Here is a 19,103-nt window from a genome sequence, read left to right as displayed (position 1 = left end):
AAACCAAAGGACACGCTCTTCGTAATGTCAATACCTACCTACCTACCTACCTACCTACCTACCTACCTACCTACCGACCCACCGACCTTATTACTAAAACTCTCATCTTGTTCTCTTTCAGTTGCCGTTGTTTTTAAATTTGCGCAAAAACAATCCCCCATAACGCTACGATTTTCCGCCACCTTACTTGCCATTCTTCTCTGCTTCTCTGCTGCAAATCAAATAAGTTTTGTTCCAATCAGTGAAATAGCACAAAAGTTATGAATGTTTAAAAATCGAAAAAAACGGCGCATCCTGCACCGGCTATTAATCACGGCGGCGAAGAGAATAAAAAGCTGAAGGAGCAGCATACGGGCAGAGTGTAGTGGCCATTTGGCACTGTACAGTGAGCAGCTAGCGGAGAGTGAGCAGCGTGCGGAGAGTGAGCAGCGTGCGGGCTGCTTCTGCGGTGAACAGCACGATGAGCCGAGAGCTGATGAGTTGAGGCGGAAGCCTCTGAGTGAAACGGTGGGACCGGGATCTGCTGCATGAGGCCGATAGCTGAAGGTGCGGGGTGAGCAGACCTATCACCCCCACCCCACCCCCCCCCTCCCCACGCCCCCACTTTATGCAATCTAATCAAACCCCATTATATGTAGCATATTCACGTTTTTATCCATCAAATCATTTTTCCTTCCTGCAGCTATTGTTACATGTGATGATGTAGCAGAGTAGTGAAATTAAGCTAATATAATTTTGCAGACTGCAGAAGGATACATGCATTTTTAAAGTACGTTAATTTTTTTAATTTAATGTTCTTTTTCAGACCCAGTCTGAAGAAGGGTCTCGACCTGAAACGTCACCTATTCCTTCGCTCCATAGATGCTGCCCCACCCGCTGAGTTTCTCCAGCATTTTTGTCTACCTTCGATTTTTCCAGCATCTACAGTTCCTTCTTACATTTTTAAAAGGGTTTTGTTATGTCCCTAATTCCTCATCAGCATACATTTCTCTTAGATTTATTTTTCTTTCAGCAGAGACTTGATCTTTGTGTCAAGTCATTGTCTTACTCCATACTGTGTCTGTCGGCTTCAGTGACAGAGGCAGGGTGAACCCATGGTGCCCGACAGCAGCACATATTGCCTGTAAAACTGAAGTCAGGAGGTAATCTACAGGATACCTTATTCTTAAGGGTAATGCTCCTTATTCTTAAGGGTTATGCCCCTGTCCCACTTAGGAAACCTGAACGGAAACCTCTGGAGACTTTGCGCCCCACCCAAGGTTTCCGTGCGGTTCCCGGGAGGTTTCCAGAGGTTTCCGTTCAGGTTTCCTAAGTGGGACGGGGGCATAACTGCACCCATCTGAAGCTTTAGGGCTTCACAATAGCAACAATGCTAATGATTGTAATGACATGCAAAATCAGAGAGGCACAAACACGTATTACAATACATTGCAAACCAATGGGTCACACGATGGAACTCCTGGTCATCAGTTTGATCCTATTGGAACTGTTACAAAAGACAATAGAAATAGGTGCAGGAGGAGGCCATTTGACCCTTCGAGACATTCAATGTGATCATGGCTGATCATCCACAATCCGTACCCTGTTCCTCCCCATATCCCCTGGCTCCGCTATTTTTAAGAGCCCTATCTAGCTCTCTATTGAAAGCATCCAGAGAACCTGCCTCCACCGCCCTCTGAGGCAGAGAATTCCACAGACTCACCACTCTCTGTGAGAAAAAGTGTTTCCTCGTCTCTGTTCTAAATGGCTTACTCCTTATTCTTAAACTGTGGCCCCTGGTTCTGGACTCCCCCAACATCGGGAACATGTTTCCTGCCTCTAGCGTGTCCAAGCCCTTAACAATCTTATATGTTTCAATGAGATACCCTCTCATCCTTCTAAACTCCAGAGTGTACAAGCCCAGCCGCTCCATTCAGTGCAATAGTAATAATCTTTAAAAACTCTTTAGATTCTGGAGTAGTTCCAGAGGATTGGCTGGTAGCAAACGTAACCCCACTTTTTAAGAAGGGAAGGAGAGAGAAAACGGGGAATTACAGACCAGTTAGTCTAACATCGGTAGTGGGGAAACTAGCAGTCAGTTATTAAAGATGGGATAGCAGCACATTTGGAAAGTGGTGAAATCATTGGACAGAGTCAGCATGGATTTACGAAAGGTAAATCATGTCTGACGAATCTTATAGAATTTTTCGAGGATGTAACTAGTAGCGTGGATAGGGGAGAACCAGTGGATGTGGTGTATCTAGACTTTCAGAAGGCTTTTGACAATGTCCCACATAAGAGATTAGTATTCAAACTTAAAGCACATGGCATTGGGGGTTCAGTATTGATGTGGATAGAGAACTGGCTGGCAAACAGGAAGCAAAGAGTAGGAGTAAACGGGTCCTTTTCACAATGGCAGGCAGTGACTAGTGGGGTACCGCAAGGCTCAGTGCTGGGACCCCAGCTATTTACAATATATATTAATGATCTGGATGAGGGAATTGAATGCAATATCTCCAAGTTTGCGAATGACACTAAGCTGGGGGGCAGTGTTAGCTGTGAGGAGGATGCTAGGAGACTGCAAGGTGACTTGGATAGGCTGGGTGAGTGGGCAAATGTTTGGCAGATGCAGTATAATGTGGATAAATGTGAGGTTATCCATTTTGGTGGCAAAAACGGGAAAGCAGACTATTATCTAAATGGTGGCTGATTGGGAAAGGGGGAGATGCAGCGAGACCTGGGTGTCATGGTACACCAGTCATTGAAGGTAGGCATGCAGGTGCAGCAGGCAGTAAAGAAAGCGAATGGTATGTTAGCTTTCATAGCAAAATGATTTGAGTATAGGGGCAGGGAGGTTCTACTGCAGTTGTACAGGGTCTTGGTGAGACCACACCTGGAGTATTGCGTACAGTTTTGGTCTCCAAATCTGAGGGAGGACATTATTGCCATAGAGGGAGTGCAGAGAAGGTTCACCAGACTGATTCCTGGGATGTCAGGACTGTCTTATGAAGAAAGACTGGATAGACTTGGTTTATACCCTCTAGAATTTAGGAGATTGAGAGGGGATCTTATAGAAACTTACAAAATTCTTAAGGGGTTGGACAGGTTAGATGCAGGAAGATTGTTCCCGATGTTGGGGAAGTCCAGGACAAGGGGTCACAGTTTAAGGATAAAGGGGAAATCCTTTAAAGCCGAGATGAGAAGAACTTTTTTCATACAGAGAGTGGTGAATCTCTGGAACTCTCTGCCACAGAGGGTAGTTGAGGCCAGTTCATTGGCTATATTTAAGAGGGAGTTAGATGTGGCCCTTGTGGCTAAAGGGATCAGAGGGTATGGAGAGAAGGCAGGGATGGGATATTGAGTTGGATGAACAGCCATGATCACATTGAATGGCGGTGCAGGCTCGAAGGGCCGAATGGCCTCTACTCCTGCACCTATTTTCCATGTTTCTATGTTTCTATTCTCTTCTCCCTCCTACTGACATCAGTCGTTTCCCCATCTTCTCCACTAATGATGTCAGCAATGTACTCCCTCCTGTCTCAGCCATTCCCTCTTAATAAGTCATAGGAGGAGATAGGCCTTCCCAATTTGGCCCATCAAATCTACTCTGCCATTCAAACATGGCTGATCTATATTTCCCTCTGAACCCCATTCTCCTGCCTTCTCCCCATAACCCTTAATACCCTGATGAAACAAGATTTTCCACCTTAAAAATACCCAAATGATTTGGCCTCCACAGCCACCTGTGTCAATGAATTCCACAGATTCACCACCCTCTGACTGAAGAAATTCCTCCTCATCTCCTTTCCAGAGTTACTGTACATCCATTCATTCTGAGGCTGTGCCCTCTGGTCCTAGACTCTTCCACTAGTGGACATATCCTCTCCACATCCACTCTATCCAGGCCTTTCACTATTCAGCATGTTTCAATGAGACCCCTCCATATCCTTCTGAACTCCAGCGAATACAGGCCCAGTGCCGACAAACACTCATCATATGTTAACCCACTCATACCAGGGATCATTCTTGTAAACCTCTACTGGACCCTCTCCAACGCCAGCACATTGTTTCTCAGATATGGGGTCCAAAACTGCGCACAACATTTCAAATGCAGTCTGACCAATGCCTCAGCATTATATCTCTGTTTTTATACTCTAGTCCTCTCAAAATAAATGCTAACACTGCATTTACCTTCCTTACTCTCAATACAACTTGCAATTGAATCTTCTGGGCCTCCTGCACCAGCGCTCCCAAGTCTCTGCACCTCTTGCATGAGATCTTCCTCAAGTCCCAGAACAAAGACTATTTTTTTATAAAGTGAGTCGAAACATGTTGAACAGTTACAAGTCAAGTCAAGTTAAGTCAAGTTTATTTGTCACATACACATACGAGATGTGCAGTGAAATGAAAGTGGCAACAAGCACATGTAATGCTTCTGGCTGACGGAATCTATTAACACGAGGCTGTGGGACATGCCCAGTAGATTAGATGTTACACACAGATAAAATAAAATAATGAGTTAAAATAATATCAGGCAGAAATGATCAATTCTGATAGCCATAAAGAACGAGTAAGCGTGGATTTCCTTTTTGAGTTCATTTTCTTATTCTCTTTAAAGGTCTTCAACATACAGTGATGGTTCTGATGTGTCCATCTTTGATTATTCTTATTTGATTATTCTTCTGAGAATTGGTTGAGGAAATCTTGTTAAATTAATGCCTAAAAAAAAATGCCAGGGCAGCACTCAACAAAAACATAAGCACTGTACACAGAGACATGTCGTTAACCTATTTGTTAATTCTTGTTTCAAGAAAAGATAAGTCCCTGAAATCAAACAAAGCAAGAATTTTCCAGAGATCAAGTCAATCGATGTACAAACCACACTTCTGGATGGAGGTTATTAAATGTGACTGAGATTTAAAAAGGAAAAGAGTGCAGGGGAGCAAGAGTGCAGGGGAGCAAGAGTGCAGGGGAGCAAGAGTGCAGGGGAGCAAGAGTGCAGGGGAGCAAGAGTGCAGGGGAGCAAGAGTGCAGGGGAGCAAGAAGAGTGCAGGGGAGCAAGAGTGCAGGGGAGCAAAGAGTGCAGGGGAGCAAGAGTGCAGGGGAGCAAGAGTGCAGGGGAGCAAGAGTGCAGGGGAGCAAGAGTGCAGGGGAGCAAGAGTGCAGGGGAGCCAAGCGGGGCAGTAAGGGTCACTGAGCGCAGCTGGAAGCTAGGATCGATGGTGTCAACTTACCAGGAACATTTTGCAGGGCTGTGCAGCCCATATAGACAATGAACTGGCCTCGACTACCTTCTGTGGCAGAGAATTCCACAGATTCACCACTCACTGTGTGAAAAATGTTTTCCTCATCTCGGTCCTAAAAGATTTCCCCTTTATCCTTAAACTGTGACCCCTTGTTCTGGACTTCCCCAACATCGGGAACAATCTTCCTGCATCTAACCTGTCCAACCCCTTGAGAATGTTGTAAGTTTCTATAAGATCCCCCCTCAATCTTCTAAATTCTAGCGAGTACAAGCCGAGTCTATCCAGTCTTTCTTCATAAAGAAATCTGAGTCCAGTTGCTGACAGTCAAGTGAGGTATATGTTGAGGGGAAGTTCAGGTACAGGGAGGTGAAAAATTACAGTGAGATGCAAAGTTAACTGATAAAGTGGTTACATACAAATTAAATGATGGCTTTTGTGATTATTTCTGGCATGAATAAGAACTAAGAAGTACAGTATTAGATTACAGACAGTGTAACATGTTTATCATTTGCTTAAGAATGAAAACAGTGTCCAGTATAATCAAGATAACATATCCAGGTGAATATTTTTACAATCTGAAGTTATTTGAAACGTCGGTGATGTAATGGGGAGAACATTAAAACTATCCATTTTCTTAAAAACTCATTCTAAAAAAACTCCTTAAAAACATTCTTAAAAACTCCTGCTTTGCAATCTATCATTCCAAAAATTAAAGTTGTATATCTCATATGGCTTTAACAAGGATGATGCAGTTTATTTTTTAAATTGAAACTATTGGTAACAATTGAAATGACTTTATCCATTGCCTCGAGGTTGTGAAAAAGATATATTTTTATTAGAAGTAGTGCACAATAATATCACATGGCTAACATATTACATTTCGTGTACAGCTTCTTATTTTAAATTTAATAGTAAAGAAAAAGAATAGGAAAAGCCAGAAATAGAGAAAAAGAGAGTATTATATATAAAGTAGTGACATTGTTAGTTCGAGAGGAAATAGAAAAGAAAGATCCCATGGGGCTGTATAACCCGAAGGAGAAAACAAGAAGGTGAGGTGAGATAAGAAGAAAAAGAGAATAAAGAAAAAAGAGAAAAAAAAAGAGAAATTGAAAGGGATATACCAACTTCGTATCTTTACCCGCCCCTCACCCAGTTCTGAAACAGTTCATTTCTAAGCTTGCGTTGCACCACATGCTTGTAATAAGTTGATAAAGGGAGAAATCTTTATGAATTGGTCTGATTTGCCTGAGAGGACGAATCTCATATCTTCAAGATGTAACATTTCCGCCATGTTTGAAATCCACATTTTGAGCGTTGGTGTGGGTGCATTTTTCCAGAATTTAAGTATTCGTTTTTTTGCCGTTATTAAGCCATAATTAAGGAGGCATTTTTGAAACGGAGTCAATTTATGGAGTCTTCCATTGATCCGAACATAATCAGTTCTGTATTGGGGATCAATTTTATTTTAAATAATTTTGTAAAAATTCCAAAAATTTAATTCCAAAATGTATGATGTTTTATGCAAGAGACAAAAGAGTGTACTATAGTCACATTTTGATATAAACATTTATCACATACGGGGGAAACATTAAGAAAAATTTAATTCAGTTTAGATTTTGAGTAATATAATATATGTAAAATTTTTAATCGAATTAAGTTATGTTTTACATTAATCGAGCAATTATGTACATATAGCAAGTATTTTTCCATCTGTCATTCGGAATTTTTATAGATAATTCTTGTACCTAGTCCATTCTAATTGCCTCTGACGATGGTATTTCTATATTTAAAATGATATTATACAAATATGATATTAAATTAATTGATTCTGCCTTTCTGTTCATTAAGGTTTGATATTCTTGTGTGTGCTTTTTCAAATAGTCTCGGATTTGTAGGTATTTGAAATATTGATTATTTTTCAGGTTGTATTTTAATTGTAATTGTTGAAATGATAAAAGGTTTCCCATGCCTCAAGGTTCTAAAAGCTGAACTTATATTTCAGTTTAGATGCACGATATTCAACAGCATGGATGTGGAAGAAATTAATTTAAAGGCAAATTAATGGAAAATGAAAAGCGGAGGCTTTGCAGATTTGCTTCGAGATTTTATTGCATGATATCATGGAGAGATGCCTGTAGTATAATTGCTCACCAGCTTTCCAATGTTCTATAGATTCAGAATCAGTTCCTGTGGATTGGAGGATATTCTATCAACTACATGGGTTCCATCCCACTTTTTAAGAAAAGAGGGAGAGAGAGAAAACTGGGAATTATAGATCAGTTAGCCTGACATCACATCGGTGGTGAAGAACATGCTGGAGACAATTATAAAAGATGAATCAGCGGCACATTTGGATAGCAGTTACAGGATCAGTCCGAGTCAGCATGGATTTACGAAGGGGAAATGCTTGACTAATCATCTGGAATTTATTGAGGGTGTAACTAGGAAAATTGTGAAGGGAGAGCCAGTGGATTTAAGATAGAGTTAGATAGAGCTCTAGGGGCTAGTGGAGTCAACGAATATGGGGAGAAAGCAGGCACAGGTTATTGATAGGGGATGATCAGCCATGATCACAGTGATTGGCGGTGCTGGCTTGAAGGGCCGAATGGCCTCCTCCTGCACCTGTTTTCTATGTTTCTATGTAGTGAACCTGGACTTTCAGAAAGCCTTTGACACGGTACCACACAGGAGATTAGTGGGCAAAATTAGAGCACATAGTATTGGGGTTAGGGTACTGACATGGATAGAAAATTGATTGGCAGACAGGAAACAAGGAGTAGGGATTAATGGGTCCCTTTCAGAATAGCACGAGTGATAAGTGGGGTACCGCAAGGCTCAATGCTGGGATCACGATATACATTAATGACTCGGATGAAGGGATTTAAAGTAACACATTTTCAGATGACACAAAGCTGGGTGACAGTGTGAACTGTGTGGAGGATGCTATGAGGATGAAATGAAATGAAATGAAATGAAATGAAATGAAATGAAATGAAATGAAATGATTCAATTTATTGTCATTGTCAGTGTACAGTACAGAGACAACGAAATGCATTGTACGAGATGCAGGGTGACTTGGATAGGTTGGGTGAGTGGGCAGATGTATGGCAGATGCAGTTTAATGTGGATAAATATGAAGTCATCCACTTTGGTGGCAAGAACAGCGAGGCAGATTATTATCTGAATGGTGTCAAGTTAGGAAAAGGGGAAGTACAATGAGACCTCGGTGTGCTTGTACATCAGTCACTGAAAGTAAGTATGTGGGTATAGCAAGCAATAAAGCCGTCATAGCGAGAGGAGTTGAGTTTAGGAGCAAGGAGGTCCTACTGCAGTTGTACAGGGCCCCAATGTGACCACACCTGCAGTTTTGTGTGCAGTTTTGGTCTCCAAATTTGAAGAAGGACATTCTTGCTACTGAGGGAGTGCAGTATAGGTTCACCAGATTAATTCCTGGGATGGCGGGATTGACATTTGATGAAAGAATTGGTCGACTGGGCTTGTATTCACTGGGGTTTAGTAGGATCAGAGGGCATCTTATAGAAACATATAACATTATTAAGTGTTTGAACAGGCTAGATGCAGGAAACATGTCCCTGATGTTGGGAGAGTCCAGAACCAGGGGCCACAGTTTAAGAATAAGGGGTAGGCCATTTAGGACTGAGATGGAAAAACATTTTTTCACCCAGAAAGCTGAAAAATCTGAGGAATTCTCTGCCACAGAAGGAAGTGGAGGCCAATTCACTGGATGTTTTCAAGAGTAAGTTAGATTTTGCTCTTAGGGATAACGTAATTAAGGGATATGGGAGAAAGCTGCCAGAAGAGGAAGTTGAGGCTAGGTCTAATCCCAACTTTTAAGAAACTGTTAGACAGGTACATTGATAGGACAAGTTAGGAGGGATATGGACCAAATGCAGGCAGGTGGGACTAGTGTACTGGGACATGTTGGTCAGTGTGGGCAAGTTGGGCTGAAGGTCCTGTTTCCACACTGCATCACTCGATGACTCTAACACGAAATGCTGCAGTAACTCAGCGGGTCAGGCAGCATCTTTGGAGATCATGGATAGGTGACATTTCACACAGTGCTGGAGTACTTGGCAGGTCAGGCAGTATCTGTGGAAAACATGGATAGGTGACATTTCGGGTCGGGGACCCTTCTTCAGACTGACACTATGTTAACAGATGAGGGGGTGATCGGCAGATGAGTGAAGTAAGTGACAGAGGCGAGAGAAAATAAGGAGATAAAAGGATGTGAGATAAGGAGAGAGGAATGTATATGTGCAGCTTTAAGGGACGTTGGTCAGGTAGCATTTGGAGTATTGCATACAGTTCTGGTCACTCCATTACAGGACTGATGGAGGCATTGGGGAAGGTGCAGAGATGGTTAACTAGAATGGTCTAAAAACAAGGAACTGCAGATGCTGGTTTACAAAAAAGGATACAAAATTATAGAAACTTAAAAAATTCTTAAGGGGTTGGACAGGCTAGATGCAGGAAGATTGTTCCCAATGTTGGGGAAGTCCAGAACAAGGGGTCACAGTTTAAGGATAAAGGGGAAATCTTTTAGGACCAAGATGAGAAAATCATTTTTCACACAGAGAGTGGTGAATCTCTAGAATTCTCTGCCACAGAAGGTAGTTGAGGCCAGTTCATTGGCTATATTTAAGAGGGAGTTAGATGTGGCCCTTGTGGCTAAAGGGATCAGGGGGTATGGAGAGAAGGCATGTAACTCAGTGGGACTCGCAAAATCTCTGGAGAGAAGGAAAGGGTGACCTTTCGGGTTGAGACTGAAGAAGGGTCTCGACACGTAACGTTACCCATTCCTTCCAGCATTTTGTGTCTACCTAAACAGCGCCTATCCACGTGGCAGTGTGCCAGCAGGCTGGAGGAGCGGGCAAAGGCCTTGCCACAGAGAGGGCAGGTGAAGGGGCGCTGGCCGGTGTGGACTCGCCGGTGCTCCAGCAGGTGGTCAAGGCGGGTGAAGCCCTTCCCATAAGATGGGCAGGGGCAGGGGCAGGGATGTGGGACGCCGGTGCTGCCAGACTGGACATGCGGGTGAAACCCTTGCCACACTCAGCGCACACAAAGGGTCTCTCTCTGCTGTGTATCCGCTGGTGCTCCCGTAGCCCCCGTGCTCTCTTGTCACAGTGGGAGCAGCTGCTCGCCGGCGTGGGCCCGCCGGTGCTGCCACAACCCCCGCGAGCTGTCAAAAGCCTCACCACAGTACTGTCAGTCTTAGGGCTGGCCACTTGTGTGCAAGCGCTGATGAGACAGAGCGTGGGAGTCCATGGCAAAGCGTTCTCCACACTCCGGGCTGGGGACGGGACGGTCGCTGGTGTGCACCCGCTGGTGGGCCAGCAGCCTGGTGGAGTTGGTGAAACCCTTGCCGCACTGGGTGCAGGCGTAGGGGCGCTCGCTAGTGTGAGTGCGCTGGTGGGACAGCAGGTTGGAGGAGCGGGAGAAGCCCTTGCCGCACTGGGTGCAGGTGTAGGGCCGCTCCCCAGTGTGGGTGCGCTGGTGCTCCAGCAGGTGGAGGGGCGGGTGAAGCCCTTGCCGCACTGGGCGCAGGTGAAGGGGCGCTCGCCGGTGTGGGTGCGCTGGTGGGACAGCAGGGTGCTGGACTGGGTGAAGCCCTTGCCGCACTGTTGTGGGGTGCAGGTGTAGGGGCGCTCGCCGGTGTGGGTGCGCTGGTGCACCAGCAGGTGACTGGAGCAGGTGAAGCTCTTGCCGCACTGGGTGCAGGTGTAGGGCCGCTCCCCGGTGTGCAGGCGCCTGTGCATCTTCAGTTCCTTCGACGACTTGAAGCCTTTGCCACAATCGGAGCAGGTAAAGGGCCGCTCACTGCTGTGCACCCGTCTGTGCTCCTGCAACCCCGACAACCGAGCAAAGCTCTGGCCACAGGTGGAGCAGCCATAAGGCTTCTTGCCCGTGTGCACCCACCGGTGATTTAGCAGCCCCCACAACTGGGCAAAGCTCTTGCCGCAGGTGGAGCAGATATAGGGCTTCTCGCCCGTGTGTACCCACCGGTGCATCTTCAGGTGATGCGCTGTCTTGAAGCTCATGCCACAGGTGGAGCAGCCATAGGGCTTCTCGCCCGTGTGCGCCATCTGGTGGATCTTCAGGACCTGCGCCATCTTGAAGCTCTTGCCGCAGTCAGAGCAGGTGAAGGGCCGCTCGTCTGTGTGCACTTGTCGGTGTCTCTTCAGGTGATGCGCCATCTTGAAGCTCTTGCCACAGTCGGAGCAGGTGAAGGGCCTCTCGCTGGAGTGCACGCGGTTGTGCTGCAGCAGTTTGCTGGAGCTGGTGAAGCTCTTGCCGCACTCTGAGCAGTCGAAGGGGCGTTCTCCCGTGTGCACCCGCCGGTGGATCTCCACCTTGCTCGGGCTCTGCCAGGCCATGCCACACACGTCACACTCATAACGCTTCTCCTTGTTGTGCCCCGTCATGTGGTTCTCCATTGAACCTCAGCCCGCCCTCAATGGCAGCCCACGTCCCCGTCTCGCTGTCCACAGCTACGGCTCCTAAACCATGCAGGTGGGGAACACAGAGGGTCAACAAACTGGCAAACAGAACATTACTAGCACATAAACATTACTAGTGCTTGAAATAAGGGAGGAGGGCAGGGGGGGTGAGAAGGGGGGGGGCGGTGGGGAGGGGGGTGGAGTAGGGGGTGAATGGGGTGTGAGGGGGGAGAGGCGGGGGGTGAGGGGGAAGGGAGGGGGGGGGGAAGGAAGGAAGGAAGAGGTGGTGAGGAGACAAGGGGGAGGGGTGGGGAAGGGGGGATGAAGACGGTGGAAGTGAGGGGAGGGGAAGAAGCAAGGAGGAGATTGAGGGGAAAGGGTGCGGGCAGGGGGTGAGGGGGAGAAGGGGCACCACGTTGAGCCACCCGCTCGCCCACACGTCCGCCAACCAGTCAGATGCCCTGCACCATGATGTACCCCGCCCTGCGCTGTGACGTCTGCTACACGCAAGACCGGCGCACTGACATCACCCGCAATCCAAGGGGACTGCTGTCACCGCCCCGCCGGTGGTTGGTGCTGAGTCACGTGGGGGAAGCATGCATCATGGGAAGAAGGTCACAGAGTTCTGGAGTAACGCAGTGGGTCAGGCTGCGTCTGTGGGGAACGTCGATAGGTGACGTTTCATAGAAACATAGACAACAGGTGCAGGACGGAAAAGTGGGTGACAAACCTTTTTCTCATCTCAGTCCTAGGTGGCCGACCCCTTATTCTTAAACTGTGACCCCTGGTTCTGGACTCCCCAACATGGGGAATATCAACAAGTAGCCAAATGTCTTCAAACCTGAAACATTACCCATATTTTTTCCCCAACATTTTGTGTCCATCTTTGGCTGACACAAGGAACTGTAGATGTTGGTACACAAAAAGACCCAGAGTGCTGGAGTAACATAGCATGTTAGGCAACATCTCTGGTCAACGTGGATAGGCGACCTATCAGGTCTGCAGTAGTGTTGTGACACAAAAAACATTCCGCTGAGTGACTCCAGCACTCTGTGACCTTCTTCCCATGATGCACGGCGCCCCCCTCGTGACTGTGCAATGGCAGGGGCGGTGACATCAGCACGCAGTGCGTGGGGATGACATCACGGCGCAGGGCGGCTCACGTGCTGGCAGGAAGCTCGGCGCGGTGATCGGATGCTCGCCGCCCAAGGATAGGTCGGTGACATAATCGGTGATAGGCAGATGACATAAACAAAGGTGTCATAGATAGCAAAGATGGTTATCATGAATTACAATAGGGTCTTGATCATCTGGGCAAGTGGGACAAATAATGGCTAATGGAGCTCAATGCAGATAAGTGCAAGGTGTTACTTTTTGTCACATCAGGGCACCTTCATAGTGAATGGCAGGGCCTAGGGACTGTTGTACAGCAGAAGGATGAAGGGATACAGGTACATAGTTGCCATGACAAGTGGATAGAGTGGCCAAGAACGCTCTGCCACATTGGTTCCATCAGTCACGATATTAAGTACTGAAGTTGGGATATTACGTCACACTTGTATAAACCATTGTTGAGGCCGAATGTGGAATCTTGTGTTGAGTTTTAGTCACCCTGGTCACTCTGCTATAGCAGGGATAATGTGACCTGGAAAGTGTGCAGAGAAGGTTTACGAGGATTTTGCCAGGACTCGAGCACCTGAGCTAAAGGAAATGGTTGGGGCAGGCTAGGACTGCCCCAACCATTGCCTTAAAACCACCTCCATCGTGCCAGTGCCAAAACACTCCACTGCGGCAAGCCTCAACGACTTCCGCCCAGTTGCACTTACCCCCATCATCACCAAGTGCTTCGAGAGGCTGGTCCTGGCACACCTCAAAAGCTGCCTACCCCCCACACTGGATCCCTATCAGTTTGCCTACCGCAAGAACAGGAGTACGGAGGATGCCATCTCAACGGCACTTCACTCCGCCCTCTCCCACCTTGACAACAGAGACACTTATGTAAGAATGCTGTTCATCGATTACAGCTCAGCATTCAACACCATCATACCATCAAAACTGATCACCAAACTCGGTAACCTGGGCATCGACCCCTCCCTCTGCAACTGGATACTGGACTTTCTAACCAACAGACCCCAGTCTGTGAGGTTAGACAAGCACACCTCTTCAACCCTCACCCTGAACACTGGCGTTCCACAGGGCTGTGTGCTGAGCCCCCTCCTCTACTCCCTCTTCACCTATGACTGCACACCTGTACATGGTACTAACACCATCATCAAGTATGCAGATGATACAACGGTGATTGGCCTCATCAGCAACAATGATGAGCTGGCCTACAGGGAGGTAGTCCAGCACTTAGCAGCATGGTGCGCTGACAACAACCTGGCCCTTAACTCCAAGAAGACCAAGGAGCTCATTGTAGACTTCAGGAAGTCCAGAGGCGGCACGCACACCCCCATCCACATCAACGGGACGGAGGTGGAACGTGTTTCTAGCTTCAGGTTCCTGGGAGTCAACATCTCCGATGACCTCTCTTGGACCCACAATACCTCTACTCTGATCAAGAAGGCTCATCAGCGTCTCTTCTTCCTGAGGAGACTGAAGAAGGTCCATCTGTTCCTCAGATCCTGGTGAACTTCTACCGCTGCACCATCGAGAGCATCCTTACCAACTGCATCACAGTATGGTATGGCAACTGCTCTGTTTCCGACCGGAAGGCATTGCAGAGGGTGGTGAAAATTGCCCAACGCATCACCGGTTCCTCGCTCCCCTCCATTGAGTCTGTCCAAAGCAAGCGCTGTCTGCGGAGGGCGCTCAGCATCGCCAAGGACTGCTCTCACCCCAACCATGGACTGTTTACCCTCCTACCATCCGGGAGGCGCTACAGGTCTCTCCGTTGCCGAACCAGCAGGTCGAGGAACAGCTTCTTTCCGGCGGCTGTCACTCTACTCAACAACGTACCTCGGTCACTGCCAATCACCACCCCCCCCCCCTCTGGACACTTATTATTATTTATTCAAATCGTTTGCTATGTCGCTCTTCCAGGGAGATGCTAAATGCATTTCGTTGTCTCTGTACTGTACACTGACAATGACAATTAAAATTGAATCTGAATCTGAATCTGACTCTATTCCTTGGAGCACAGGATGCTGCGGGGTGATCTTATAGAGGTGTATAAAATCATGAGGGGAAAAGATAGTTGATGCACAAAGTCTGCTTAGAGCAATCTGGTACCAGAGGACTTAGATTTAAGGTGAGAGAGGAAAGATTTAACAGGAATATGAGAAGGAACGTTTTCCACACAAAAGATAGTATATGGAACAAGGTGTCAGAAGAGCTAGTTGAGGTAGATACTGTAAAGAACATTTCAAATACATTTGTATAGGTACGTGTATGAGGCAATGGCAGATGCTGCTTTACACAAAATGCTGGCACATCAGGCAGCATCTCTGGAGAAAAGGGATAGGTGACATTTTGGGTTGAGACCGTTCTTCAGGTTGTGAGTCAGGGGAGAGGATAACTGGAGAAATATAACCATATAACCATATAACCAGATAACAATTACAGCACGGAAACAGGCCATCTCGGCCCTACAAGTCCGTGCCGAACAACTTTTTTCCCTTAGTCCCACCTGCCTGCAATCATGAAGAGGTTTCAAAGAGCAAATGAATGAAAGGTTTGCCAAAGGACAAATCAAAGTCAGCAACGATGATGGAGGAAAGGTGGAGCACACAATAGTCCATTGTTGGCTGTGGAACAGATGATAACCAGTGGGACTAACAAGTGAAACTAAACAGGATGTCAGTGAAACTAGTTGGATGAGCAGGGGGCGGTTGGGGCGGAGAGAGAGAGAATGCAAGTATTTCTTGAAATTAGAGAAATCAATATTCATATCACTGGGTTGTAAGCTGCCCAGGCAAAATATTAGGTGCTGTTCCTTCAATTTATGTTTGGCCTCACTATGACAGAAAGGTCAGTATGGGAAAGGGAAAGGGAGTTAAAGTGTTTGGTAAGTGGGATATCATGAGAGCCAAGGAGGACTGAGCAAAGGTGTTCAGCCAAACGATCAAATAGCACAATTAGGAAACGTTTAGAGGAAATATGGGCCAACCACAGACTAGTTTAGAAGGGGCATCTTGGTCAATATGGACAAGTTGGGCAAAAGGGCCTGTTTCCGTGCTGTGAGACTCTTTGACTCTGAGATATCTGCCTGAATAAGTTCAAGCGGAGTTTTAAAGGATGAGAATAAGGTAATTTGTTGGAGAAGGTTTGAGAAGAAGTTCCAAAACCCAACATTGGCAGCTGATGGTTACACAAAAAAGCTGGAGAAACTCAGCGGGTGCAGCAGCATCTATGGAGCGAAGGAAATAGGCAACGTTTCGGGCCGAAACCCTTCTTCAGACAGCTGATGGCTGAGCCAAGAAGATGCATCAGGCTCAGAATTGGAGCAGCACAGAGATCTGAGTCGTGAGGGTGGAGGAGATTACAAATACAGAGCATCAATGAGGCCCTGGAGGAATGGTTTGGGCATTATCTACGGATATCTTGTTAGACTGAGGATACCATCGTTTTGTGAGCAGGAGAGTGATGAGTAAATACAATCCCTCAAGATCAGGAATCCTAAAGCAGTGCTGAGATAAGCCAGCGGAGCCACAGACTTTTAAAAATATCCCTTTGATATAGGGAACCAAACTTTTAAAAATAGAATTACAATGAATTATTTTATTTTTTTGCATCATTGTATCAAAAGATGTGTGATTTATAGACAGCAGGTGTAGGAGTAGGCCATTTGGCCCTTCAATGTGATCATGGCTGATCATCCCCAATCAGTAACCCGTTCCTGCCTTCTCCCCATATCCCTTGACTCCACTATCTTTAAGAGCCCTATCTAGCCCTCTCTTGAAAATATCCAGAGAACCAGCCTCCACTGCCCTCTGAGTCAGAGAATTCCACAGACTCATGACTCTCTGTGAGAAAAAGTGTTTCATAATCTCTGTTCTAAATGGCTTACCCCTTATTCTTAAACTGTGGCCCCTGGTTTTGGTCTCCCTCAACATCAGGAACATGTTTCCTGCCTCTAGCGTGTCCAAACCCTTAACAATCTTATATGTTTCAATAAGATCCCCTCTCATTCTTCTAAACTCCAGAGTGTACAAGCCCAGCTGCTCCATTCTCTCAGCATATGACAGTCCCGCCATCCCTGGAATTAACCTTGTAAACCTACGCTGCACTCCCTCAATAGCAAGAATGTCCTTCCTCAAATTAAGGGACCAAAACTGTATACAATACAGCATCCTGCTTCTCAAAATCTGGTAATGCAGTTTAAAGGTCACGAGGGAGCAGCTGTTGTGAGTCAGATACCTGCTGATTTCTCCCAGCAGTTTCTATTGTGTTATACTGGTATCAGATCCAGGGTAAGGCGGGAGAATGACAGTCAGAGCAGTATACTGTTCTGGATGTCAGATGTGGGAGGTCATGGTGTCGGATGGCCCTCCAGACATCCACATCTGCACCAGGTGCAGCGAGATGGGGCTCCTAAGGGACCGTATTAGGATCCTGGAGCAGCAGCTCGATGACCTCGCTCTGATCAGGGAGAGTGAGGAGGGCATAGAGGGGAGTTATAGAGAGGTGGTCACTCCAAAACCACGGGAGAGAGACATGTGGGTCACGTTAAGGAAGGGCAAGGGGCAGAGGCAGGAACGAGTGAGTACTCCAATGTCGGTACACCTCGCAAATAAGTACTCCTGTTTGAGTACGGATGGGGGTGACAGCCTACCCGGGGGTAGTGACAGCGGACGGGCCTCCAGCACAGAGACCGGCCCTGTTGCTCCAAAAGCTAGGGAAAAAAAGAGGGCCATAGTAATTGGGGACTCTATTGTTAGGGGGTCGGATAGGCGATTCTGTGGACGCAGTCGGGAGACCAGGATGGTGGTCTGCCTCCCTGGTGCCAAGGTCTCGGACGTGTCTCAACGCATCCAAGATATCCTTAAATCAGAGGGAGAGGAGCCTGAGGTCGTGGTACATATAGACAGAAATATTTCAAATGTCATTAGAAACGGGAATAGTCCCCGAGGATTGGCGTACTGCGCATGTTATTCCATTGTTTAAAAAGGGTTCTAAGAGTAAACCTAGCAATTATAGACCTGTTAGTTTGACTTCAGTGGTGGGCAAATTAATGGAAAAGATACTTAGAGACAATATATATAAGCATCTAGATAAACAGGGTCTGATTAGGAACAGTCAACATGGATTTGTGCCTGGAAGGTCATGTTTGACTAATCTTCTTGAATTTTTTGAAGAGGTTACTAGGGAAATTGACGAGGGTAAAGCAGTGGATGTTGTCTATATGGACTTTAGTAAGGCCTTTGACAAGGTTCCTCATGGAAGGTTGGTTAAGAAGGTTCAACTGTTGGGTATAAATGCAGGAATAGCAAGATGGATTCAACAGTGGCTGAATGGGAGAAGCCAGAGGGTAATGGTGGATGGCTGTTTATCGGGTTGGAGGCAGGTGACTAGTGGGGTGCCTCAGGGATCTGTGTTGGGTCCTTTGTTGTTTGTCATGTACATCAATGATCTGGATGAAGGTGTGGTAAATTGGATTAGTAAGTATGCAGACGATACCAAGATAGGGGGTGTTGTAGATAATGAAGAGGATTTCCAAAGTCTACAGAGTGATTTAGGCCATTTGGAAAAATGGGCTGAAAGATGGCAGATGGAGTTTAATGCTGATAAATGTGAGGTGCTACACCTTGGCAGGACAAATCAAAATAGGACGTACATGGTAAATGGTAGGGAATTGAAGAATACAGTTGAACAGAGGGATCTGGGTATAACCGTGCATAGTTCCTTGAAGGTGGAATCTCATATAGATAGGGTGGTAAAGAAAGCTTTTGGTATGCTAGCCTTTATAAATCAGAGCATTGAGTATAGAAGCTGGGATGTAATGTTAAAATTGTACAAGGCATTGGTGAGACCAAATCTGGAGTATGGGGTACAATTTTGGTCGCCAAATTATAGGAAGGATGTCAACAAAATAGAGAGAGTACAGAGGAGATTTACTAGAATGTTGCCTGGGTTTCAACAACTAAGTTACAGAGATAGGTTGAATAAGTTAGGTCTTTATTCTCTGGAGCGCAGAAGGTTAAGGGGGGACCTGATAGAGGTCTTTAAAATGATGAGAGGGATAGACAGAGTTGATGTGGACAAGCTTTTCCCTTTGAGAATAGGGAAGATTCAAACAAGAGGACATGACTTCAGAATTAAGGGACAGAAGTTTAGGGGTAATATGAGGGGGAACTTCTTTACGTAGAGAGTGGTGGCGGTGTGGAATGAGCTCCCAGTGGAAGTGGTGGAGGCAGGTTCATTGGTATCATTTAAAAAATAAATTGGATAGGCATATGGATGAGAAGGGAATGGAGGGTTA

The 19,103-nt window shown here is 46.3% G+C and overlaps 1 protein-coding gene across 1 annotated transcript in view; it reads right to left on the bottom strand.

Annotated features, from left to right (window-relative positions):
- Window positions 1-310: 310 nt before the first annotated feature.
- Window positions 311-19,103, bottom strand: part of LOC129705983 (gastrula zinc finger protein XlCGF17.1-like) — a 33,049-nt gene continuing 14,256 nt past the window's right edge. Inside the window, exons 2-3 of the mRNA XM_055649958.1 lie at window positions 10,879-11,743; window positions 311-540 (exon numbers count right to left, since the gene is read on the bottom strand). Coding sequence (XP_055505933.1) covers window positions 311-540; window positions 10,879-11,680 — 1,032 coding nt within the window. The 5' untranslated portion in view covers window positions 11,681-11,743. The remainder of the gene's footprint in view (window positions 541-10,878; window positions 11,744-19,103) is intronic.

This window comes from Leucoraja erinacea, chromosome 18 (genome assembly GCF_028641065.1).
Source record: "Leucoraja erinacea ecotype New England chromosome 18, Leri_hhj_1, whole genome shotgun sequence".
NCBI lineage: Eukaryota > Metazoa > Chordata > Chondrichthyes > Rajiformes > Rajidae > Leucoraja > Leucoraja erinaceus.
This window is presented reverse-complemented; position numbering and strand designations above follow the sequence as displayed.